This window comes from Cotesia glomerata, linkage group LG5 (assembly GCF_020080835.1).
Source record: "Cotesia glomerata isolate CgM1 linkage group LG5, MPM_Cglom_v2.3, whole genome shotgun sequence".
Lineage (NCBI taxonomy): Eukaryota > Metazoa > Arthropoda > Insecta > Hymenoptera > Braconidae > Cotesia > Cotesia glomerata.
In genome coordinates, this window is record NC_058162.1 from 4,856,289 (window position 1) to 4,883,718 (window position 27,430).

Consider the following 27,430-nt stretch of genomic DNA (forward strand, 5'->3'; position numbering starts at 1 on the left):
TTTGTCAAGAAAATCTTCTTGTTTTGAGAAAATTCAGCCTAGCTCCAAAAAATTTAGCTCTTGATAAAAGTTAATTTTCGTGTCTTGAGAAAATTTCTCTCTTGCTCCAAAAAATTAAATATAAAGATAGAAGTAAATTTTCATTAATATTTTTATTGATTAACATGTCAAATGGAAAGATCAAATAATATTTCATCATTTTTTTTCATTCAATATGTATAATTACACGGTAAAACAATATAAATTCGGTATCAAATATTCAAAAGAAAAATTTTCTCAAAGTGAGAAAATTTTTTTCTCAGCTGAAGTAGGTGGCGCTAGTTCCCTAAAGTATCTAAAAATCTTGATCAAATATAAAAATTCATTGTATCAAGTATTTATGATAATTTGAATTAAGAAAAAATAACTTCCACCAAGAATAGAATTTAAAGAAAAATTTTTACTTCGGCCAACACAACTTCGGTCTTCCTTCAGGCACCCGAAAATTTTCTTGAGCGAAACAAAAATTTTTTTTTGACACAAGAAATCTCACTTATCCTAACAAAATTATACTCTTGCTTTAAGAAATACGTATCTTGATCCAAGAAAATTTATTTGTCAAGAAAATCTTCTTGTTTTGAGAAAATTCAGCCTAGCTCCAAAAAATTTAGTTCTTGATAAAAGTTAATTTTCGTGTCTTGAGAAAATTTCTCTCTTGCTCCAAAAAATTAAATATAAAGATAGAAGTAAATTTTCATTAATATTTTTATTGATTAACATGTCAAATGGGAAGATCAAATAATATTGAATCATTTTTTTTCATTTAATATGTATAATTACACGGTAAAACAATATAAATTCGGTATCAAACATTCAAAAGAAAAATTTTCTCAAAGTGAGAAAATTTTTTTCTCAGCTGAAGTAGGTGGCGCTAGTTCCCTAAAGTATCTAAAAATCTTGATCAAATATAAAAATTCATTGTATCAAGTATTTATGATAGTTTGAATTAACAAAAAATGACTTCCACCAAGAATAGAATTTCTCGAAAAATTTTGACTTCGGTCTTCCTTCAGGCACCCGAAAATTTTTTAAGCCAAGAATTTCGTTCTCCAGCCAAGAAATTTTTCTTTCTGTGTAATGATTAAAAACTCTTCAATAATAAAAAAATTAGCAACTAAACCATCTATGTCTTGTCATTAGAACAAATGTAAGCACCATCAGAACAAAGTAGAATTTTCCCGTGGTGATTAAAGCCTCTTATTATCTCAGAGGATTGTTTAACCGACGACAACTCCCAGCGGGTTAGATCCTCCTGTTGATCGTATTGCGTCGATTCTCATTATTACCCCATAGAAAACTCTCATCTCTTGTTACTCCGAGACAAAAAAAAACAAATAAAAGTAAAGTAAAGATACTTCTCCTCCATATCCATTAGCATCCGTCGTAGGATAATCAGCCTTGTATCCAGCGGAACAAGTAAACCGACGGATGAATGCCACTAAATAAAAGTAAATGTCCTCACGTCGTTACTTAATTTGCGTCTCGCGTTTTCCCTTCTCTTCTCTTTTCTCCTCTTATCTTCTTTGTTTCATCCAGTCACTTAGGTATTCATTTAAGCTAATAAAATACGCACTTGCTATCGTAGTCTTCTCCTTTATTTCCTTTGGTCCTTTATTTATCGATGTTCATTTTATTACAAACTCTATACTCTATACTCTATAATATTATTTATTCTACGACGTTAATTCACCACCGGACATCCTGGTTTCGCCTATTGTCGCTACACCTGCGACCATTTCCTTCCCAGTCCTCAGCAAACTGCAGCATCACCCATCGCCCATTAATTAATTACCATAAATTTTCTTAAGCCTGAAATTTATCGGCCAGGATTAACAACTTTATTATTTTTTCCACTCTGCATCCAGCATTTAAGAGGAAAGTACTTTTTTTTTCCAGCAAAGCTTCTTATTCTTAAAGGCCGGAGTAACGCCAGAAAATGTGAAGTTACTGCATTGAATTATGAATCTCTGATGGTAAAAGGGTTAGACGCCCGAGGGAATCTCTTCTTATATCCTTATCCTTATCCTTGCTTTTTTCGACAGACTTTATCCTTAAAAACGAGTCTGTAGAGCGTCAAGTGTAGAATCTATATTAGAAAAAAGGTGTATGGCGTAACTTGTTGGCCACTATATATATACCAACTACTTCTAGATTCTAGAAAATAGTTTACGGCCGGTAAAAAAAGATGTTGCAAGACCTGGACTGGGAACTTTTAAAAAACTGACATAATTTATGCGGGTTTTATTTATTTTCGGTTATGCAATCTAATCTAATATCTAATTTATAATTCGGTTTAGTTTAGTTTTTAACAAACGTTTAACACTCAATTTATGAACGACGTAATCCGTTATTTATGAGTCACATTTGAGATAGGTTATTATTAGAGCTGATTAATAAGTTCATAGTTACCTGGAATATCTTTCCGGTTCTCACGTTCCTTTTTGCGTCTTCTTTATTTGAATTTATTTATTTTTCGGCTCAAAATAATTTTAATTTTATTAGTTAGTTTTTGTTTTGAGCATTTATTTTGCACGACTCATAATGAGAGTAACATGGTGTTGTTTAATTATTATTAAAGAAAAACTAAACTGATTTTTTTATATTCATTCGAAAAATTATGATTTAATACATCTATAGAAAAAAAATCAGATTTTTTTACCACATTGTTTAAGAGATATAATTAATTAAAGTTTTGCAAAAATACACGATCTCTTATAAGTGTTCTTGTTCAATAACTCCGGAAATGGAGGATTTATAAAAAATCGGCCAACTTGACCCCATAAAAAAAACTTTCCAATAGATAGAACAATGTTTCATACATATTCTATCAAAATTTGATAACGATTTACCACATAGTTTTAATTTAATTAATTTTTTAATATCAAAAATTGATTTCTATCTTTGTTGTTTTTCGGAGACATTACTCCCCCATCTTTATCAGGGGAAAAATGGCGACTTCTCGATGCGCGGCAAATTTGAAATTGAAATATAATCATAAAGTTTTTTTGCATTTAAATAAATTGTTATTAAACATACATTAAAAGTTCATGTAAATTATAGCAGATTTAACATATTGAAGTGATATTTGCAAATTTAAACAATAAATGAACACTGTGAGCAACTGTTTTAAGTACCGACCTTACATAACCTATAACAGTTGTTATTATTTTGTGACAGCCCAGTACTTATCAGTTGATATTTTAATAGTTATATTATTATAAATATTTAACCATAACTATGAATTGAACTTATTCAATTAAATTCTTATTAGAAATAATTTTATATTTTATGCTATTTTTCGAGTGATCACTTGCAAAAAAGAAAAAAAAATATCTATTAATTTGACCTTGGATTACGACGACCAAACTACTTTAAGAAAATAACGCAAAATATTTAAAATTTAAATTACGTAAAATAATTAACAGTAATTTTTTTTCTTCTTTACTTTATTAATTATGAATTATTTTGCGGCTCCCTCGAAAAATTTTACAGGGAATTTTTTGTAAAAAAATAACACATTAAAATCAAGGTAAAAAAATTCCGAAAAAATTCGCAAGTATTAAAGTTTTAAAAATTACTTGATAACATTCTAAAGAGTGCGAATGGCAAATTTGTACAGACGTAAAAATGGTTAACACGTGGAAATTAAATAAAGTATGTATTTGACAAAGAGTTGTCACTTTGTCACTTGAGCATAAATTATTTACAAAGATTTATTTTCGTGTAATTTATGTTCTTTGTGTGTATACTACAGTGTATATGTTTCGATTCACGCGAAACTGAAGAACGAGCGCAAAAGATTATTATAAACCCGTACCCGTCCAACTTAGTGGAGGCCCGAGGCGATATGTCATGCTGCAATCATGCTCCTTGCCAGCAGTAATCTTCCCGCCACGTGACGTCGACAGGGGATGGTTACATCGAGGGGCTGCTTTTTAATCACTCTTTGTTTGACGTTTTTTACGACCCTATTTTTAGTTTTTTTTTTTTACAAATATTCTTGCAAAAGCAATACTACAACTAGAAAACGATTCGATATAAAATAAATAATCATTCTATAGAATACTTCAATGGTGTGTTAGATTAATGTCCAAAAACAGCGTAAAAGTCGTGTGTGAGAATAAAAAATAAATTGCTAATATAACTTCCATATTTTTCAGAAAATAAAAATCAATTTCAGATAAGCTTCTTAGGAAAATTAAAAAAAATTGGTTTTAATTTATAATTTAAGACCTGAGACAAAACTCTCTTAGAACGAGACGATTCGGCGATCGTGCGCCATCTGTCGGGGATTTTTAACACTAATTTTGGTTAAAGAATTATATATGTCCATATCAGGCTTTATAAGAACTTATTAAGTCATGAAAATTAAGAAAGTTGTAATTTTTGTATCAGAACACAAAAAAAAAATTATATATAGATGCATAAAAATTTTTTAAATGATCATATACACTGATAGAAAATTTATGTTGACTCAAGAGATATTTTCTTGATCTAAGAATTTATTTTGGAAGACAAATGATTATTTTGCTTCAAGAATTTCTTGGTTTAGATTTTCTTGGCTTAAGAAATGTTTATTTCCGTTGGATAAGTCTTGTATCTTTACTCAAAACTATATTATCTTCAATCGATACATTTAAGTTTTTTAACCAAAATAACATTATCGTTTAAAAAACTTTAAATTTTTGGTTTAAATAATAATTTCTTTATGTTATTGAAGTAAATAAAAAAAATTTTTTATAGATTTTCGATTTAACATAATTGTGAAAATATAGTAATATTATAACTAAATATAATTTATTATAATTAAATATTATTACATAAATTTATAGAAACTCACATAGTAAATTAATGACTCAAAAGAAAGCCATTCTTAACACAAGTCGGTAATATCTTGGATCATGTTATCGCCTATCTTGAACCAAGAGATGAAAATTCTTGAATGAAATATATCTACATCTAGTCTCAAGAGTTTATTTCTTGAATTAAGACAGCTAGAAATTTTGAAACAAAAATCAACTTTTGAAGAAAAAATGTTTCTTGAATCAAGATTGTTTTTCTATCAGTGTACGAACATTCTAAAAAGTTTTTCGCAGAGAATAAAAATCGCTTCATTTATTTTTTAGATTGCCGTTTGATGTGTCAATGCAGCAGATCTGCCGCTGACACTTTTGATATCAAGGATCCGAGTTTTTTCCATCCCCATGTCAACAATTTAGGCAGGCAAGGGCAAATACTTTCTTTAAAAATTTTTTACTAGCAACTAAGCTGTAAGAAGTCTTCGGAAGCAATTTTTGCTTGAAAATTTTGACAAAACGCTGTAAATCTTTGGGACGTAACGCCTGAAGCTTGAAGGGCTGAAGATATTGAGGCCGAACGGAAAAAATAGTAATTGTGGGGCAGTAATGCCACCCGTAGATCGTCCAATGAAACGAAATGAAATGAAGAGGGATCTGTCAATCGTGTCCGCAAATACTTGTCGGAGTGTTCCGGACGGATCTGGAATAGTTAGGGCGTTTTCTGTTGGAAAATGTAGGAACTCTACGCAGTGTCAAAATCAGCTCTTTTCTTTTTCAGTCTCTTTAGTAAAGCCTCGCCCTTTTTTTATGTTATTTAACATTTTTCCTTCTATTCCTTTTTCGTTTCTTTATTTTCTGTTTAACGTCGAATGCAATTCTTACTCGTGTCACGTTCCCCGATCGCCTTTGAAGCTGACTGGGCTCCCGGTCTCCCCTTGACGAATTCGAGTGCCAGAAACAAGGGGCAATTTTTCTTGAAATTGAATTTTAGCATCTAAAAGGTACACCGTCAGTCAAAATGCGGGAGGACGACATCACGAGAGAATATATATATATATAAATAGGGGGAAATAAATTACAGAATGGAGAGAAACTAATGTAATACATTGTAAGATGTAATGCCTCTTCTCAATTCAATAAAAATAAATAAAAGTTATAATTATAAGTAAAAATGTTTAATTTATTTAAAAAACTAAATGAGAGCGTTGATTGCTCGGTAGACCGCGAATATATTCCTCGAATCAATTGACTTGTGGGCTTATTAAACTGTTATCAAGACAATGTCACTACAGTTCCCCAAAAACAACTTTTTATTCTCAGTAAACAATTAATTTGACAAGTTAATTAGCCCTCTTATTTATTCTTGTTTATTGTAATAAAGTAAGAGGTTTATGATTAAATTTTTAAGAACCTTTCCAAGCCGGCTAAATTGATCATGAGTCACCTACAGATGTGGGTGGGTGAATTAATTTTTTTAATATCATTAAAAGATGCCGAATTTGGTTCCTGGAAATTTAGACCGGCCTTGTCGGCTACTTCCTCCTTTATTTCTAGGGTTAATCAGTATGAGTGTCTTTGTTTGACGTTCCACTTAATATTTTAATCAGTAATTTTTTTTCGTGATTCTTTAGTTTCAGTTTATAATAGTATTACACACAGAAAGAAAAATTTCTTGACTGGAGAATAAAATTCTTGGCTCAAGAAAATTTTTGAATGCCTGAAGGAAGACCGAAGTTGTGTTTAGGGCGGCCGAAGTAAAAATTTTTCGAGAAATTCTATTCTTGGTGGAAGTAATTTTTTCTTAGTTCAAATTATTATAAATACTTGATAAAATAAATTTTTATATTTGATCAAGATTTTTAGATACTTGAGGGGAGGCAGCGCCACCTACTTAAGCTGAGAAAAAAATTTTCTCACCTTGAGAAAATTTTTCTCTTGAATATTTGATACCCATTTTATATTATTTTAGCGTGCAATTATACATATTGAATAAAAAAAATGATTCAATATTATTTGATGTTCCCATTTGACATGTTAGTCAATGAAAATTTACTTCTATCTTTATATTTAATTTTTTGGAGCAAAAGAGAAATTTTCTCAAGACAAGAAAATTTACTTCTATCAAGAACTAAATTTTTTGGAACAAGAGGCTGAATTTTCTCAAAACAACAAGATTTTTTTGACTTAAATAAATTTTCTTGGATCAAGATACGCATTTCTTAAATCATAGAATGAATTCTGTTGGAATGAGTAAAATCTCTTGTCAAAAAAAAAATTTTTTTTCGCTTTAGAAAATAATTAGGAAGAAATATATTTTATTGGCTCAAGTGAGCCTTTTTTTTTTGTGCAATAATAATAATAATAAACATAATAATTAATATTCCAAAAATAATAACAAATTTCGGCGAACACAAGAGTTTTACAAATTTATCAGAGGTAAACACGGCCGTTAACAAACCAATTAGCAGTAAACTACGTACTAGTACAGTAATTTATAGCCTAGTACACATAATAACTTGTCTTTAATGCTGATCTCTTTCGCTCTTATCAACTACCTACATAACAATAACTATCTCAATATATATCTATAGTATACATTTAATTTTATTTGGAGTGTTTAATTTTCTGTACCACTACTGTTAGTAAGGCAGAACTGCTTTCTTACCGTCCTACCTATTTACTTTCCATGTCATGTGTATATACAATATGTGCTTATATATACAGAGTAATATACAGTATATATACAGAGTAATGTATAGAAAGTGTATACTGACTATACTATACTACGCTCTATTGTAGTTGTAGTAATATTATAATTCAAGTTTAGACAAACTTACTGCTTATGTACTATAGCATACATGGCGACTCTATGTATTTATATTTTATGCACACAAAACACACCCCTATATATATTTATATATAATATCCTTGTGTATACATTTGAACTATGGTAGCATAAAACTTTATATTTCAAAGAAAATGACCCGAGATAACGGCGTCCCTTGTAAACATACATACACTTTAACTAAACGACGGCATTAAATTTTTGAACTTTTAATCTGATGTGTAAACTTTAAACTCCAAGGATAGCGATTTTTAAATTAAATTTTTGCACGACATAATTTATGAACTAAATAATTCGATTACGATTAATCTGATACACAGAAAAAAAGGTTCATTTGAGCCAGGAAAATATTTTTCTTTTTAATTATTTTCTTGAGCGAAAAAAAATTTTTTTTAACACAAGAAATTTCACTTATTCCAACAAAATTAATTCTCTTGCTTTAAGAAATACGTATCTTGATCCAAGAAAATTTATTTAAGTCAAGAAAATCTTGTTGTCTTGAGAAAATTCAGCCTCTTGTTCCAAAAAATTTAGTTTTTGATAGAAGTAAATTTTTTTGTCTTGAGAAAATTTCTCTCTTGCTCCACAAAATTAAATATAAAGATAGAAGTAAATTTTCATTAATATTTTTATTGATTAACATGTCAAATGGGAAGATCAAATAATATTTCATCATTTTTTTTCATTCAATATGTATAATTGCACGCTAAAATAATATAAAATGGGTATCAAATATTCTAGAGAAAAATTTTCTCAAGGTGAGAAAATTTTTTTCTCAGCTGAGTAGGTGGCGCTGCTTCCCTAAAGTATCCAAAAATCTTGATCAAATGTAAAAATTTATTGTATCAAGTATTTATGATAATTTGAGTTAAGAAAAAATTACTTCGACCAAGAATAGAATTTCTCGAAAAATTTTTACTTCGGCCGCCCTAAACACAACTTCGGTCTTCCTTCAGGCACTCGAAAATTTTCTTGAGCCAAGATTTTTGCTCTCCAGTCAAGAAATTTTTTTTTCTGTGTAATTTTGAGAGTATTCTTTAATTTTTTTTATTTAATCACAAAAATTTTTAACCGAAATGTAGAACTAAAAAATGTAATTCTTCAAGAATAAAGAAAAACCATCAGCTAATACCAAAAATGAAATAAAACAAAGAAAAAGTTTAATTAAAGAAAATTCCAATATAAGTAAAGAAATTAAAGTAACAGTAATAAAAAATAAAATAAGAATAATATTGGTTAAAAAAAGCGGCAGATAGAAGTGTGGTACAGCGAAAATTTAAGCCTTATGTTGCCTCGTCTTTAGACATCCTTGAGCCTGAAAGATACCAAGAGGGTCGGAGTTCACGGTCATCCTCTCAACTGCTCGTCACCCTCCGGCCTACTCATTCCCTCCTTTATTTCTTTTCTTTATTATTCACCTCTATTTTGCTGTAGGATACTACATATATGTAATGTATATACGATAATACATTAAACACTCCAGCAAAATTAGCCACCTACACCCGCGATATATAAATAAATAAATCGACTATTAAAAGCTGAGTCTTGAGATGTTTGAATTCCTTATCTTTCGCACTGTTTTTATTTTTATTTCTTTTTTTTTTTTTTTCTTTTTAATATTAGTCTCAATAGCTTCAAGCATACTCATGATTATTTGGTGTTTAATGTTTGATGATATAGTATATTAGTAAATTTACTGAGCCACTATAATATTATTGAGTAACTGATAACTGATAAAGTTTATCTCGATTTCTTATTTTTAATTTTGTTATTTATTTATTATTATTATTATTATTATTATTATTATTATTATTATTATTATTATTATTGTATAGTTAGCGTAGTTTTTCATAATGAGATATAAATATGCTTACATTAACGAAATATAATAAAGAAAGAAATTAAATCCAACCGAAAGTATTAATTAATATAATCTTAAATATTTAAAAAGTTTAATTTTTTAGTTTAATTAAAAAATAATAGTTACTTAAATTTTTTTCAATAGGGGAATTACCGCATCAAGTCACGGTTCAAGAGTTGAGTCTGTGAAAAATAAAAATGAGTTTGCTAAAATTCACAGACAGGAGCAGAAGAGTGAGGAAGAGTGAAGAGAGAAGGTCTTCTCGAGTTGAGTCTGCTCGCGTTTTTAACGCCAGTTCAGATGAAATATCTTTTGAGTTTTATCTTTACTTCTTTTTATCAACATTATTATTATTTTGATTATTTATTTCAGTTTTTTCTTACTCCCTTTTCGTTTAAGCAAACATAGCAAGACCAGAGAAGAGTTATTTCGCCGGTCAAGGTCGCCGTGTCTTACAAAACATAAGATAAATATTTTCAAATTTTTATACGCCGAACTTTGTTTTGTTAGATAGTTGTTGCTGTAGATGTTTACTCAAGTTAATGCAAAATTTTAAATATAAATCGTCTTTGTAATAAGTTAAAAATTTTTACTCTTGCCCGGCAAATATTAACTTCTTTAACATCATTTATTCTAAAGTGCCAATTTTAAAAATATTAATTTTTTTTTTAATTAAAATTATTGGAATATTTACGATTAAGATTTTTTCTGTTAAATCAATTTTTTCTGTATTACAAAAATTGAATTAGATTACAGATAATCTCAAACCAAAATTCAAGGAATTTTTTATTCAAGACAATGAAATTTTCTAAAATAAATTACTTTTTATCAGTACACAGAAAGAAAAATTTCTTGACTGGAGAACAAAATTCTTGACACAAGAGAATTTTCGGGTGCCTGAAGGAAGACCGAAGTTGTGTTGGCCGAAGTCAAAATTTTTCGAAAAATTATATTTTTGCTGGAAGTAATTTTTTTTTTTTAATTCAAATTATCATAAATACTTGATACAATAAATTTTTATATTTGATCAAGATTTTTAGATACTTTAGGGAAACAGCGCCACTTACTTCAGCTGAGAAAAAAATTTTCTCACCATGAGAAAATTTTTCTCTTGAATATTTGATACCCTTTTTATATTATTTTAGCGTGCAATTATACATATTGAATGAAAAAAAATGATGAAATATTATTTGATCTTCCCATTTGACATGTTAATCAATAAAAATATTAATAAAAATTTACTTTTATCTTTATATTTATTTTTTAGGAGCAAGAGAAAAATTTTCTCAAGACAAGAAAATTTACTTCTATCAAGAACTAAATTTTTTGGAGTAAGAGACTGAATTTTCTCAATACATGAAGATTTTCTTGACTTAAATAAATTTTCTTGGATCGAGATACGTATTTTTTAAAGCAAGAGAATTAATTTTGTAAAAATTTTTCTTGAAATTCTATTCTTGGTGGAAGTAATTTTTTCTTAATTCAAATTATCATAAATACTTGATACAATAAATTTTTATATTTGATCAAGATTTTTAGATACTTTAGGGAAACAGCGCCACTTACTTCAGCTGAGAAAAAAATTTTCTCACCATGAGAAAATTTTTCTCTTGAATATTTGATACCCTTTTTATATTATTTTAGCGTGCAATTATACATATTGAATGAAAAAAAATGATGAAATATTATTTGATTTTCCCAATTGACATGTTAATCAATAAAAATATTAATAAAAATTCACTTTTATCTTTATATTTATTTTTTAGGAGCAAGAAAGAAATTTTCTCAAGACAATAAAATTTACTTCTGTCAAGAACTAAATTTTTTGGAGCTAGGCTGAATTTTCTCAAAACAAGAAGATTTTTTTGTCTTAAATAAATTTTCTTGGATCAAGATACGTATTTCTTAAAGCAAGAGAATTGATTTTATTGAAATAAGTGAAATTTCTTGTCGCAAAAAAAATTTTTTTTTGCTCAAGAAAATAATTAAGAAGAGAAATATTTTCTTGTCTCAAGTGAACCTTTTTTTCTGTGTATAATTTCTAATAACAAAACGTACAATTTCTTCAATATTATTTCAAGCTTTTCTTCAGAAAACTTTTTTCCTTAATTATGAATTTTTAAAACCCTCAAACGTGATCACCATTAATTATCAAGAAACTAATCATTAAACTAATTATAAAAGTTGACCTAAAAAATAAAATAAATGTTTCCTGTTACAATTCAGAAATTAACAATCATGGCAAAGTATCTTTATTACTACTACTACTACTAATAATAATAAGAATAATAATAATAAAAATAAACCGATGATGTGATATGTTAAAAAATGTTATGTTTACCACGGAAGAGGGAATAATAATAAAAGAGTATAGCGTGCAGCAGAGACTTTGGGGAGGAGGTAATGGCCAAGAATAAGGGTAAAGGGAGTAAAGGAAGCCAGAAGCGGAGGACGAGGATGAGGATGAGGAGAGTCTTGTAGATATGTCTGCGATGGGCAACCATGCGTGACACGGAGGGAAAGGGCCGGCTTGGCTTCCCCGTTGTAGCCTTGACCGTGACCACATTCTCAGGGCCGCCACGTGTGTCGAGCTCTCTCACTCTCTCTTCTGACTCTTTAGGGCAGACCCAGACCCAGGACGAATGCTTTACTTTACCAAGGCTACACTATAGGGCTTGGCTTATATATATTATTCTTCAAGGCCAACTGCATCTAAACCGCTCCTGCTCCTGCTCCTGCTCCTGCTGAGTAGAAGCTAGCACCGTAAAATGCATTTAAACTATACCACCACTTAAATACGCTTTCAAAAATTTTGAATTATAAATAATAATAATATAATATTCGCAGCTAAATCTGGGCCAGTTTTTTACTTGCCTTTCATCCCCCTTTTTCTTTTTATATATTTTATTTCGCATTGTAAACAAATAACGCGGGGCTATAGTTATAAATTCACTGTGGAAAAATGTAAAAAAAGTAATTTTTTACCAAAATATCTTTTTACTAATAAGTAAATCCGTGACGATAATTGTGATGGTTTAATATTATGTTTGGTAATAAATTTATAGAAATTATTTTTCATTTTTATAAATCACAATTGATAATTATGATATTTATCAATATAAAATGTTAAGATAGCGAAAATTTTTTCAAAATTACAATAAAATTATTTAATTTTATCGATAATAAATTAGGTTGGTTCATTGTCTGTCTTCTTAAACTTCAATAATAGTTTACAAAAAATATTTAACTATAATTATTTGTTATTTAATAATTTATTTATTGTCTCTGTATAACATTTTATCTTTTTCAGGATTTTATTAATTAAGTATTTGACGAGTTAATCATTAAATATAAAACTATCCCGAGTCAGAATAATAAACCTATATGATCCTACATGAACCTACATGAGCCTACAGAATAATTTTCAATTGTTTTGATCGATGTTATTCAATTTATAAATTGAATTTTTAAGTTTTTTTATCAATAAATTTTTAGTTACTATTTAAATTTATTTATATTGTACTATTTAATATTGGTATAAGTGTATTTTGCGAGGTTATATTGATCAATCAAAACAATTAAAGAAAAATATCGATCAAAACAATTAAAAATTGTCCTGTAGGCTCATGTAGGCTTATGTAGGTTCATTATTCTGACTCGGGACATGATAAAACTAACTCTAAAAAGCAATTGGAGTGCTAACACACTGATAGAAGAATTTGTTTATATTTAAAAATATTTGTTAATATTTAACAAATCATTTATTAGAGACCACTTTTTAATCTTTAACAAAAATTTTTTAGTATTTAAAAAAATTTATTAATATTTAATAAATGAATATTAGATTTATTAAACACAAATAAATCATTTTAAATACTAAGAAATATTTGTTTAATACTAAAAATTGGTCTCTAATAATTGATCTGTTACACCGATAGAAGGATTTGTTTATAGTTAAAAATATTTGTTAATATTTAACAAATCATTTATTAGAAACTACTTTTTAGTAGTAAACAAATATTACTTAGTATTTAAAATGATTTGTTTGTATTTAATAAATATGATATTTATTTATTAAATATTAATAAATATTTTTAACTATAAACAAATCCTTCTATCAGTGTAACTATTAACAAATATTTTTTAATACAAATAAATCCTTCTGTCAGTGCAGTTAAATTTTTTCGTCTCCATATTTTTGTCAAATATAATTATTAATTAGTTATAAAAAAACATCTGTATTATAAATACTAAATACTAAACAATTCACTAAAAAAAATATTAAGCTTGATTTTTTTTTTTTTTTATAAATTCGATTTTTTATTTTAACGTTTTTTTATCTTGTAATTCTATCGATATATTGTTAAATATATTATAAATTGATTTTTAAACTGTATGTATGTACAAAGATTAGTCAACTATGAATAATTAATTTTTTTCATTGATTTTAGCATATGTTTGTAAATAAAAAATGTTACTAAATTTTTCACAGTGTAGTGCAACGTAAATTTTTCTCTCCATTCTCTGGTATTCACCATTGAAAATCAAAATGGACGCCAGAAATGAATAGAGCAAGTTAGAAGCGCAATAGATTACAGTGCAGTTATAGGGACAGGGTGGTACCTGAATAGGGGCGTGTTTACAAAATGGTGGACCTTTAAAATTTGGGTACATTTTAACGTCTTTTTTGTCCTAAAATAATTTTCTTTAGAAATTTAATGGCTGAAATATTTAGTCATACTTGGAAAGTTAATGTGCATTTTAAAAATGCATTGATTTGTACAAAAGAAATTTTGAATAAGATACCGGTGGGTAATAAGCAGTCAGGTTTGGACAAAGAATATTTTTTATAAAAGAAAAATAATGAATGAAATATGATTAATATAAAAAAATGTTTAATTTAATTAAAAAGTATTCATCTCAATTATTAATTAAGTACATTTTTAAAAAATTAACTTGATTCAAGAACTAAAAAATTAATAATAATGAGTATTTTATAGAAATTCAATTTTTAAAATATTTGGTTATACAAAAAAATATAATTTATGAAGGTGATATATTTCTTCATATCATTAATGAAAATTTTAATTTATTGAAAAGAAAAATATTAATATCTTGCAATATTTTTTATATTAAAAATATAATTTATAACTGTACTAAAATAATTAAACATCTGACCATTCCCCGATTCCCCCAGGAAAAAAAAAATATATTTCGAAATACATAAAAAATATATTTTAAAATTTATTAAAAATATATAAATATATATAAAATATGTATCGTAAATATATTTTTAATAATTCGTGCTAAAAAAATTCTGATTCAAAATAAATTTAAGATTGAAATTCATATTTTGACACAAATACGAATTAGTTTTGAGATCAATACAAATTTGAAATTGAGTTGTAAATAAAAATTAGCACGTCTGTAGAACTTTTGATCCTGCTTCAGAACTTTAATAAAGACTTAAGAATATTTTATATATAAAATTAATCCTAAATAATTTAGTCTTTATTAAAATTCTGAAGCATGATCGAAAGTTCTACAGACGTACTAATTTTTATCTACAAATCAATTTCAAATTTGGATTGATCTCAAAACAAATTCATATTTGTATCAAAATATGAATTTCAATGTTAAATTCATTTTGAATCATAATTTTTTTTGCACGAGAACTAACTCATGGCCGATTTTCATATATATTTTATATATTTCAAATATATTTTAGATATTTTTTTTTATAGGGGTTTTGTTTATTATTTAAGCAAATTATAAGTGAAAAACTATAAAAAACAAATAAATTCGCGTTAATATCACCCATGATTTATTAACTATTATGTAACTAAAAAATGATGAAATGAAACAACCGGAAAGCAGAGTAATCTTAGCGATAAACAATTAAAAAATCAAAACTATCTACACACAAAATAAATAATCTACAATGTATATAAATATTATAGATAGACATGTTTATAAAGATATATTTATATGTAATGCAGGTTTATGTGATGAAGGTGTGGTCTGTGACGAAGAACGCACGATCCATCTGATATACTCAGCTGTTACGTGGTATTATCTCTGTAATACTAATACTAAAATACATAAAGACCAGAAGTAAGAACTAAGAAATAATAAAAAGTCAAAAAACAAAATATAAAATAAAACAACTTTATGTTTTCCGAGCCAGGGCTCTAAAAATAGACGGATATAAAATAAATCGAGATGACAGGAGGATAAAAAATCACCAACGCTGATACTATTAAAAATACGTACGAAAAAATAGAGCAACCACGAGAAATATAAAAAGTGGACGTATGTCAGACGTAGGATAAAAAAATAAAAATTTCTTTGAGCGTTCATTCATGATATGAGGAATACTATTATATATAAAGCGTGTGCACGTGCTGGTGGTTATTTATCTATCTACTATACAGCTTAATTCAAAAAGTGACGAAGAAAAGCAAGCCCTTGGTAGTGTCCTTGGACCTGAGAACGAGAACGAGAAGAAAACAGAGAAAAAAAAATAATAACAAACAAAAAGGAGCAGTACAGAGGTTGATGGTGAATCGAGGCCCGATTTTTATTTTATTTCAAGTTCACATCACATGTGAGTATGGACGGAGTTGATACGATACGAGGAGTATTTAGAATCTCTACTATACTATACTCTACTCGCTGCGAAAACAACAACAAACCTCTCGACCGGTTTCGTTTGGGTTCTTTTTTTAGCCCTAGTACTCAATGCTCACATCTCACATCTCACATGTGAATATGAAGCCTCTACAGTCGACGCTCTCTGTATTTGACCGCTCTCTGTATTTGACCACATTCTTCCTCTGTATTTGACGATTTTACACAGCTCTTATGGACAAGGACGAGTCAAATACAGAGAATGGTCCTGTACGGGTGAGTCAAATACAGAGAGCGTTGACTGTACTCGTGTATGCTTGCAAACAGAGTAGAGTGTGGAGTTCAGTCTGAGAAAGATAAAAAATACGGGAATAAGAATAAGGATGAAAATAAAAATAAAGAGAAATAAAACGATAACAAGCTGCTTCTGAGGAATGTATGTATAGTATACTATATAGTATACCACATATGGGCTGTTTGGTTCACATCAACTCAATCTATTCGACGGTAAAAATTATATTATACGCGATAGATAGTAGAAACTATCATGATCTACGACCTACCGTATTTTATGTGAAGTTTTTAGTAGTTAACTATTGCTTGGATTTTTATACTGCGTCGTAGATCTCAAAAGATAGATCGAGTTTCAAAGACGCACCGAGCTCACCTCTGATTGTGTCAGATTGTTATTTATTATTATTTTATATAGGTATAAATAACAAGATTTTTATTGGAACAATATTATAATAATGATACACACGAAAAACAAATTTCTTGCGCCAAGAAAATTTTAAGGAAAACAAAAATTATTTTGGAGCAAGAAGAAATATTCTTGGCTCAAGAAACTTTAACTTCATTCAAAAAATTTTCAATCTTCCTTAATATTATAATTATATAATTATAAATATAATTAACTATATATTTTTTGGAATACTTGTAAATACTCTAGTATTTTCTTTATATCTTATTATTTTATTTTATTACTTCTCTTTTGTATACCAGTACAGCGCACTTAGTTTTAAGTTATATTTTATAATTTATATCAACTTATTTAGAGACCCTGTTATTGGCCTTTTGGCTGTTGGATTGTATAAAAGGAAATAAATAAATAAATATTTTCTTGAGCTAAGAAAATTTACACTCTAGTCAAGAATTTTTTTTTCAGCGTAGTTGATTTAGCTTTCGGTAAAAAATTGCTTGATTTTTATATTGATAATCGTAATATTGGTGTGCAGCGAAAAAAATATTTTTTTAGTAATTTTGGGAAAAATATTACACAAAAAAATTAACTTGAATCAAAAAATCTTGAACCAAGAATACTATTTTAAAGAAAATGATTCTCTTGAGTCAAGAGAATAAATTCTTAAAACAAGAAAAATTTACTTAAATCAAGAATAATTTCTTGAGTCAAGAAAATGATATTCTTGGTTAAAGATTTTGGTTCTTGAGTAAAAGTTAATTTTTTATCAGTGTAGAAATATAATTATTTTGGAAGGATAAATTGAGAAAAAAATTTTATACTAAAAAAAATTATTTATGGATAAAAAATCTAAGTTGATTTAAGAAAAAAAATTTTTAAAGGTTTGATAAATATATTAAAAAATCTTTTTGATAAATATTGAATTAAAAAAAATTAAAATAAAATGTGTTTTATCGGGCAATAGTTGTCTAAGCGATTTTAATTATGATTATTAAATAATGTTATCTAAAAAATAGATGAATTAGATCTTAATCACTCTTTATTCGTGATGATTAAATTTTTAACCGTAGAAGTTCTTATCTAAGAACTCGATATTCGATAGATTATGTTTTTAAACATCAAAACAAGTCAAATTTATTTATAACAATGATTTAAGAGTAAATATAGAGAATTGTTTTTTTAAAAAGTCACGGATATAAATTATTGACACTGAAAATGAGTTTTAAGAAAATATTTTTAAAAAATAATCTTTCAAGTTGGTTTAAATTTTATTAAATAACAAGTGACTATTTTTTCACTAAAAAAAATTCAAATGTCAATTACTCACTTCAAAAAAATTATCAACAATCTCAATTTTAGCAAAATTCAAAAATTATTTTTAATTTGTTCTAGGTCATAAATAATTAAATTAAAAAATTTTTAATTAAAATTATTATAACGCTCAATAAGCAGTCACTCGACTGCTTTTTAATTTATTCATACTTTTTTTAATCCCTAATAAATTTTTAAAATATTATTTTCCAAAAATTAATTATCGGAAAATCTAAAAGTTATAAAAAGTAAATTATTACTTCCAGTACCACAGATGACTCAATTTAAAAATAAATTCAAAAAATAAAAAAAAAAAAAATTCTAAGTATCAAATAGCGAGTTACAAAGTAACTCCATTTTTATTAATTATTTTTGGTCAGATTTAATTATTGTTTATAAATTTTTATTTAGTAATTTTTGAAAAAAAAAAGATATTTGTCATTTTTTGTGCCCAAAATTCGGGATAAATTTTAACTAAATTTAAATATTTAAATTTTCAACTTCTAAAAAAAAATTTATAATTTAATAATTACACTAAAAAAAATGTGAATTAATTAAAAAAAAAAATCTAGAGTTACAAAAATAATATTGAAGAATTTTATTGTCTTCAATCAATTTAAATTTACTTCAATAAACAATGACATTGAAGTTAGCAGTCAGTTGACAATTTTTCAATTTTATTCAACAAACAAATTTGCTCTAAAAAATTACATTTTTAATTTTTTAAAATTTCTACATGTCAATTTTTTTCTCACTTTTTTTAAAGTAATTTATTTTTTTAAAATATTCTAAGAATTATTAAATATCCGCTACTTTAATTTTTAATGACACAAAAATTAGCCGACATTCAAAAATTTTAGATTTTTTTTTTATCAATTAAATTAGAACAAAAAAAAATATTTTTACAAAATTGTACTTATAATTTTTTCAATTAACTTTTTTTTTAAATTTTTTCAATAAATAAAATTCTAAAAATTTTTAGATGTCGGCTAACTTTATAGTCATTAATTTTCATCAATAATTTTTTCAACTTAAATTAAGAGCATGCAGTTTTTCAAAATAATTTACTTGATCCAACTAAATTTTTTTTCTGTCTTAAAAATATAAAAAAAAAAAACTCACCGAATTCTGGTCTCGCCAAAGAAGTCAACCTTGGTCTTCTTCTTGACAATAGCCTGGGGTAAATGCAGAGGACTGATGCTGGTCTCGCTGGTAGCCGGAGGAGAGCTAGAACCATTGCTGGAAGACAAAGATCCAGCTCTTCCTCGAAGACTCTCAATCATCTGAGCTTCAGAAACATTTCCACTGCGGATATTAACATGTCCATTATGATTAGCAGACGGAGGACCCGCAGAGACAGCCAAACTAGGCCTGGTGTTCTGCCTGTTGCGGCGCTTCTTCTTCTTGGTCTCAATTTCTTCAGCACGAGTTCCAGTTAAGCTTCCAAACCCGACCGGAGGGATCCAGTCCAGGTCTTTCTTAAGATGTCCTCTTCCACAACGACATCCACAAGCCTTAAAGGCCAAATCGTACCCTTTTTTAGTCCAGAGATTCTGGTGCCTCTGTCGCTCGGACCAGCTGCGAGCTCTTCCGCAGTTCTTCAGGTAAGTCAGAAGAGTCTGCTCCCAGGCGTCGAAGCACTCCCGGTGCATATACTGCCCCATTGGACATGTCTCATTGTTGCAGATAACTTTTACCACATCCTGCAGCGAGTTGGACCGTATTAGCGCGTTCGCGCGTAAACATTCGCCACTTGGAGCACAGCAACGAGCTACATTATTATTGTTATTATTATTATTATTATTATTACTACTACAAGTACTATTACTAGAATTATTATTATTACTGGTGTTACTGTTGCTGCTGTTGGACGTAAGCTGCTGATGATTTACCAAATTTTCCATCTGCGTCTCGTCATTACCAGCTATCTCCAGGAGACTATGGCTGTTACCCGCGTGTCTTCTTGGAGCCATGTCAACCTCAACTCACTCAGTACACTTTGTTGTTAATCACTTTGTTGTTACTATGTACAACCTTAAAAATAAACAAACCAAACCAATTTATTAATTTATTTATTTATTTTTTTTTGCTGTTTTTTTTGGCAATTATTTTTAATTAATAAATTTTTTAAAATTCAAATTTCGCGGGTTTATTTTTAAATTAATAAACTTTTCAAAATTTAAATTTCGCGGGTTTATTTTTAAATTTTTAAAATTCAAAGTTCGCGGGTTTATTTTTAAATTTTTAAAATTCAAATTTCGCGGGTTTATTTTTAAATTTTTAAAATTCAAATTTCGCGGGTTTTATTACCACGCATTGTCCACCATTGTTTTTTAGTTTAAATTTTAAATCAAATTTAGTTTATATATATTTTTTTTTTGATATGTATCATATAAAACTCACTTACATTTACAATAATAAAATTCACTTAATAAATTATATAAAAACTTATAAATTAAGTTTTCACAAAGAAAAAAAAAAAAAACAAACACAAAATTATTTTTTTAAAAGTTTTAAAAAATTCCGCACACCACAACAAAAACACACAGTATTTAGTTAGTTTTAAAATTTTTAAATTTAATTTATAAAAGTTAGTTTTTTTTTTATTTTATAATAAAAAAAAAACAGTAATTATAATAATAAAAAATAATTATTATTTCTTGAAGCAAGGTATAGTAGTTCAATGTAAAGCGCGCAATTGTGACTAAACTGTGAGAGCACAGCAGACACGTTGTATACCCGGCACTGGAGCTGATTGTAGCATGTCGCTCGAACTTGGAGCACGAAAGTGAACTCTAGCGATTGAAAGCGAAAACTGCTGGTGGGGGTCAGAACTTGCCCGCCATCCCGCCAATCGATGTCGTCTGTTAGAAACGCGGTCTTTGTCAAGCGTTAGTTATTCTCTCAAGCTCTCTTCGTTTCACTACTACGCAATACTCTACACTCTATACTATCTACAGCTAACTGTGCTCCGCACCGCACACATATATACACACTGTCTGCTGGTGAGTAGTAAACACACCCACTGAGACTGGGGAGCGTGTGTGAGCAGACGCGACTTCGCCATCTTTGTCTTTCTCGTTGACTGGCGGGTTACTCACTCTCGATCTCCCGCTCTTACTATAATACTGGCACGTTTCAATCCAAAGTAAATATAAATAGAAACAAAAATATTTCTGCGATCCGATTTATGAAAAAAAATTTAAACAACTTTTAATATGCAGTTTTTTTTTTTTTTTTTTTATTATATTCGCTGCCAGATTAGGTAATATTATTTTTATTTTATTATATATTATATGATGTTTTTTCGTGTCGGTGTTATGTATATTATGTATATTATGTGAACTTAAATTAATCGCGAGGATGGTAAACACCATTTTCGATCTAACGTAATCGCGGAAATGTCTTATCGGAACTATTTATGTAATTGATGATTTTTGTTAGATTTTTTACAGTGATTTTTTACCCTGAGATAATCCAGGAGACAACAAGTATGTCAAGTTCATTGTCAGTATAGCTGTGAATTGGTACCCGCATAAAAAAACTATATATGGCTGAACATATATGGAAAGTTATATGGGGAATATGTGATCATATATAGCGGCAAAATTATATATATGAAATAATAAATGCTTTGTTAATATAATGAAGATATATTTGATTCAATATAAGTTCAAATATATTAGTGCCGTATATTACTTAGTATATGTTATAAAATATACTATTATTATATAAAAATTACTTATATAGAAAACTATATAATAGATAAATATATTTTTCGTAAAATATATGTTGAGATCCCGAGTAAAAATGAAATTATTATTTTTTACGGAAAAATAATAAATTTTGTTCGACCGCCGCACCACCGCTGCAGCACCGCCGCACCATACCGCCGCACCACCGCTGCACGACCGCCGTTTGGCGGACTATTACGCCGCACGCTAAAAATTTACTCCCCCTAGCATCGCCGCACTACCGCTGCACCACCGCCGCACCAATGCTAAATCATACCTACAATTTTACAAAAAATGGTATCATAATTAATTTATCACGCAATAATTAATTAATAAATAATGCGACTAGAAATCTTTATGTAAGACCTATTGATCAACCTCCTTTTAATCGAATGCCTAATATTAAAAAAAAAATTTTTTTTAAATCAGGCCAAAGCACCGCGAAATTATTGATTTTTTTTGTCGTATTGTTGATGTAGATTTTTAATTTCGTCCTCGGGTTGCACAGAAGCGGTACGCCTATTGAAATACTCTGAAAGAATTTTAAAAATTGAACTGTGATGGGATTCGAACCTGGATCGTCTGCATGGAAGTCTCGAACATTGCCAACTGCACTGCAAGCCATACTTAACTTAAAAAATTTAGTTAAGCTATTTGAATGATCAACGAATTTATTATTTCAATGTATATACCATCAAACAGTGGTATGGTGCGGCGGTGGTGCAGCGGTGGTGCGGCGGTCGAACGAAATTTATTATTTTTTCGTAAAAATTAATAATTTTATTTTTACCCGGGCACGTCACAGCTGTGGTGCGGCGGTGGTGCAGCGGTGGTGCGGCGAATAGAAATTTATTTACTTGTCACGGCGCTGGTGCGGCGGTAGTGCGGCGAATAGATAAATTCTTTACTTGTCACGGCAGTGGTGCGGCGGTGATACGGCACTTATAAAATAACCAAAATTGTCACGGCTGTAGTGCAGCGGTGGTGCGGCGCTTAAAAAGCCGTGCAGCGGTGTTGCGGCGGTGGTGCGGCGGAATTCTGTTTTTACTCGGGATAGATTATTACTGTATACCCGAGTCGAAATTTAAATCGTAGATTCAAGGTATTGAACGGTCAAATCGTAGGTTGAGCGTATTAGACGTTGAAAACGTAAGATCAACGTATTGAACGTTGAAATCGTCATTTGAACGTAACGGACGTTAAAAACGTATATTGAACGTACCCAACGTATTATAAATGTGAAGAGAACCAATAATGGGTGAAAATAGTAATATTAATACTATTCAAATAACTACACATTTTTAATTTTCTTAGCGGGAAGTTGAAAATTTTATTTTTTTTTTTTTTGTAAAAATCCAGTGGTACAAAATTTTATAAAATTGGATAAAAAGTTATCATTTTATATACAGATTTATGAGGCCATTTTTGGTATATAAAATCGTATGAATGATATTTTATAAAATTTTACATAATTTTGGAAACCATTCCGAGGGTAAAAAATTTCGATAAAGATAGATAGATAGATTGATATTTATTATTATGCCAAGGCTATAATGGCCGAATGGCAAATACAAAATTACATATTTGATAATATACAGTACAAATAACGATAAACATTATTTATTTAACTACTTATTTTAATATTGATTGATTAATTTTCAATCTATTTCTATTTTGTGTATAATATTTAGATTTTGATTTAACTGAGAAAATAACTAAAAATCATGTTTTTGCTCACATACAAAATTCAATTAGCAATTTGTTGTTATGTCCTACTTTGTTGTTAACAATTTATATTTTTGGTTTATTTCATACAATTTTCAAATAATATTAGATCTTAAATAACGAACAATTATCATATATCTTACAATGACTTTCTTGATATTAGGATACAATAATTTAAATATCTAAATTAAACAAGTAATCAAATAATCTATTCTTAAATGCTTCAAGACTAGTTGCGTTTATTATTTCATTTGGTAATTCTTCCCAGAGACGAATTGCAGTAACAACAAAAGAAGTTTCATAATAAATTGTACAGAAATTTGGCATTTTAAAGTTAATGTTGTTTTTCTTTACTGCTAGTCTTTCTGATCGTCTTACATCTGTATCTTCAATGAACAAATAAAGCATTTCCGTCAAAAAAAAAATGGTAAATTTAAGCTAAGAAATGTAAAATCTCCCTAACAAAACTAAAAAAATATCAAGTGGCGCCATAGTTTTCACGTGACAAATAAGAAAAATTCGTTTGTCTTTGTACGGTTATATCGTAATAAATTTTAATAAAAATTCAATTAAAAAAAAAAAATACGTAAACTAGGCTACTGATATGAAATACGGACCCAGTTCATCGCATTCGTAAACTAATAAAAAAGGTCCGGTCTTGAAATATCAATTTGTTCGGGAGTAATCATTGGTACATCCAAAATGGGGTGACATCCGGACGTTAACGTAAAATTTTTGTCAAAACGTTTTTTTTTTCAAAATAGCTACATGAAATAATTTTAGAAAGTAAAAGATGGTTTGATTTAAGTGTTTTCTCCGTGTACATCTACTTATATTATTGTATAAGTGTAATATGGTTGTGATAGAGACATTTAAAGATCACAAAATTGCTTGACCTTGACGAGTCGAGTATAAAGCACAACCTCACGCGCTTCGCGCTATGAGGCGTGCAATATATTTAAAAAAAAAAAATTTTTAACTTCTATAATCATACTCATTTAAATAAATATTTTGGATTTTTTTTTTTTTTATTTATTGCATTAAACAATCACATTTGTTTTTAGCAAGGATTATGGATGATATTTAAAAAAAAAAAACCCCCAGTTAATATTATTTTAGCTTTATGTAAAACAAATTAATTTTAATATCGAATATTTTACTTGTAAATTCTACCCATGTTGGATTAATGAAATTCTCTATAATTAATGCTTTCATATTTCACGTGTTTTACACCCAGCTTTTGATGAGCTTTGAAATTTTATTTTTCCACAAAAAAGCATAAACTACAAATCGAAAGAATTAAAATGAATTAATTATAAACACGTTACTGAAAAAAAATATAAACCAAATTAATATTAAATACGATAGTATTTTTAGAAAATACAATCGATAAATATTGTTTTTAGATGAATATTAATTTTTTATAAGCCATTTTTTACCTCATCTCTAAAATTGTAATTTTTGAGATACGAGGTTGGGTTAGAAAACCCTTGATATGCTATGTCTGTCACAAAATTTTCAAGAAAAAATTTTTTTTTAAAGAATTTTTTTTATTTTTTCACTGTTTACAATTAATAATTACCCATAAGTAGTAAACAATTATACATAAATGTTAGGAGTAAAAGAAGGAGTAGTAACGCGTTAGTATTAAATAATGATTCATTCGTGGAAGGACTAAAACGACGACCGAAAAAAAGTAAACGAAAAATAAAATTGTTCTGTTGCGTAACGAGCGGTCTGTCTCCTTCCGTTCACGAATAATCTCGGCCTGCAGTTTTATATAGTATCGTATGTTTTCGTATATTTCATCCCCCACTAACTCTCTTTCTCTCTTCTCTCTTCCATTCAATCATTTCATCTTCACATCTCGATTATCTCTTTCACTCTTTTGCGCATCAGACTAATATTACGAAATAAAAGTGTACGGGCGGGCTTCTTCAGACCCTTGGTCCTCGTCTCTGTTGGGTACAGATACACCGCAGTATAAATTCTACATCATGCCGTTTATTTCATCGGGCGTGGTCGCAGATCGTAATACATGTAGCCTTTCGTGTGTATGCTCCTATCAACCAGGACGAACGGTCGACTCCTTTGACCATAATGTACTTTTTTTCACTCCCTTTTCCCTAGGCCCTTTTTCCCCACCCACTAATTCATTTTCCCCTACTTCAGTTTTTGCATCTCCCTTCTGTAAACATAGATGTGCATACATGTGTGGCTTGTCAAGTTAAACATTCTCTCGCCTTTATACCTCTCGATATCCATGTAAAACTTCGACTTTTTAAATTTTATTTATTTGTTTATTGATATTCTTTGTCTAGTTTTTTTCACCAACACACCAACACTAATAGAGTGGCTCTCGGTTAAACGGCAACCAACCGGGTCATTAATTCGCGGATACTTGCTTACAAAGTACTTGATTATGATAAACAATTTTTACGGAAATATAACGCATGTTACATCATTATTTAAAACTTATATTTCCCGTTGGATAGTGAATAAATTTTTTTCTACAAAAAGTTTTAAATCTACAAAAATTACCACACTGATAAAAATTTTAACTTGACTCAAGAGCAAAAATCTTGAACCAAGAACACCAATTGGAAGAAAATGAATTTCTTAAGCCAAGAGGAAAAATTCTTGAGTCAAGATAGATTCTCTTGAATTAAGAAAATATATCTAGACTCAAGAATTTTTCCTCTTGGCTCAAGAAATTCATTTTCTTCCAATTGGTGTTCTTGGTTCAAGATTTTTGCTCTTGAGTCAAGTTAAAATTTTTATTAGTGTACTAGTTACCTATTTTTTATGGTCTGATATTTAAATATCTGGTAATTAGGGCATGCATTAATTAATATAATCAGGTTAGCGCACTAGATATTAGTAAATGATTAGCTAATTATAAGTTATAAGGAATTTATTAAAACGTAAGTTATTTGATTCAAAAGGAGTTTTTTTTTAATAATTACGCTCTTGCTTTAAGATATACTGAAAAATACAAAATTTTTTAGTACAAAAAATAAATTAGACAAATTATAAAAAGCACATAATTTATGAAGTATTTTTGTTATACACAGAAAAAAAACTTTTTGCACCAAGTAAATTTTAAGGGAGATGAAAGTTATTTTGGAGCAAGAAGAAATTTTCTTGGCTCAAGAAACTTTAACTTCATTCAAGAAATTTTCAATCTTCCTTAATATTTTTTTGAGCCAAGAAAATTTGCCCTCCAGTCAAGAATTTTTTTTTTCAGTGTATGTATAATTCAATGAATTGTGTTTTAATCTTAAATTCAAACATTTCCCGGCATTTTCATTATCTCAGATAAAAAAAAATCAGATAAGAAAAAATTAAAATATTTTTATTAACTAAAGATGAAAATCACCGAATTAGATAACCATATTCAATCCGAGACCACACTGAAAAAAAATTAACTTGATTCGAGAGAAAAATTCTTAAACCAAGAAAATAATTTTTAAGAGGATAATTGTCTTGAATCAAGACGAAAAATTCTTGAATCAAGTAAAATTTCCTTAAATGAAGATAAATTTATTGGTTCAAGAATTTTTCTACTCAAATTAAGAAGATTAAGTTCATCAAAATTATATTCTTGATTCAAGAACATTTTTTTTCTGCATATATTGTGAAGCTTAAATTCTGAAGCTTAAAAAAGGAAAATAGTTCCAATATTTTAAGTTTTTGTGCAAATACACCGAAAAAAAAAACAACTTGAATCAAGAGAAAAATTCTTGAACCAAGAAAATAATTTTGAAAAGTTTCATTTTCTTGAAT

The 27,430-nt window shown here is 28.3% G+C and overlaps 2 protein-coding genes across 4 annotated transcripts in view; one reads left to right on the forward strand and one right to left on the reverse strand.

Annotated features, from left to right (window-relative positions):
* Nucleotides 1-20,638, reverse strand: part of LOC123264818 (headcase protein) — a 152,607-nt gene extending 131,969 nt beyond the window's left edge. Inside the window, exons 1-3 of one of the 3 annotated variants that reach the window (XM_044728323.1) lie at nt 20,593-20,638; nt 20,014-20,219; nt 19,308-19,956 (exon numbers count right to left, since the gene is read on the reverse strand). In XM_044728323.1, the coding sequence (XP_044584258.1) occupies nt 19,308-19,956; nt 20,014-20,158 (794 nt within the window). In that variant the 5' untranslated portion in view covers nt 20,159-20,219; nt 20,593-20,638. Of the gene's footprint in view, nt 1-19,307; nt 19,957-20,013; nt 20,293-20,592 lie in introns of those variants that run through there. The other 2 variants (XM_044728324.1, XM_044728322.1) reach the window with 2 other exon arrangements.
* Nucleotides 20,639-21,528: 890 nt separating this feature from the next.
* The window catches only part of LOC123264863 (serine protease inhibitor swm-1-like), a 141,541-nt gene continuing 135,639 nt past the window's right edge, over nt 21,529-27,430 (forward strand). The window contains exon 1 of the mRNA XM_044728385.1: nt 21,529-21,712. The gene's annotated coding sequence lies outside the window, so the exon portion shown is untranslated. The remainder of the gene's footprint in view (nt 21,713-27,430) is intronic.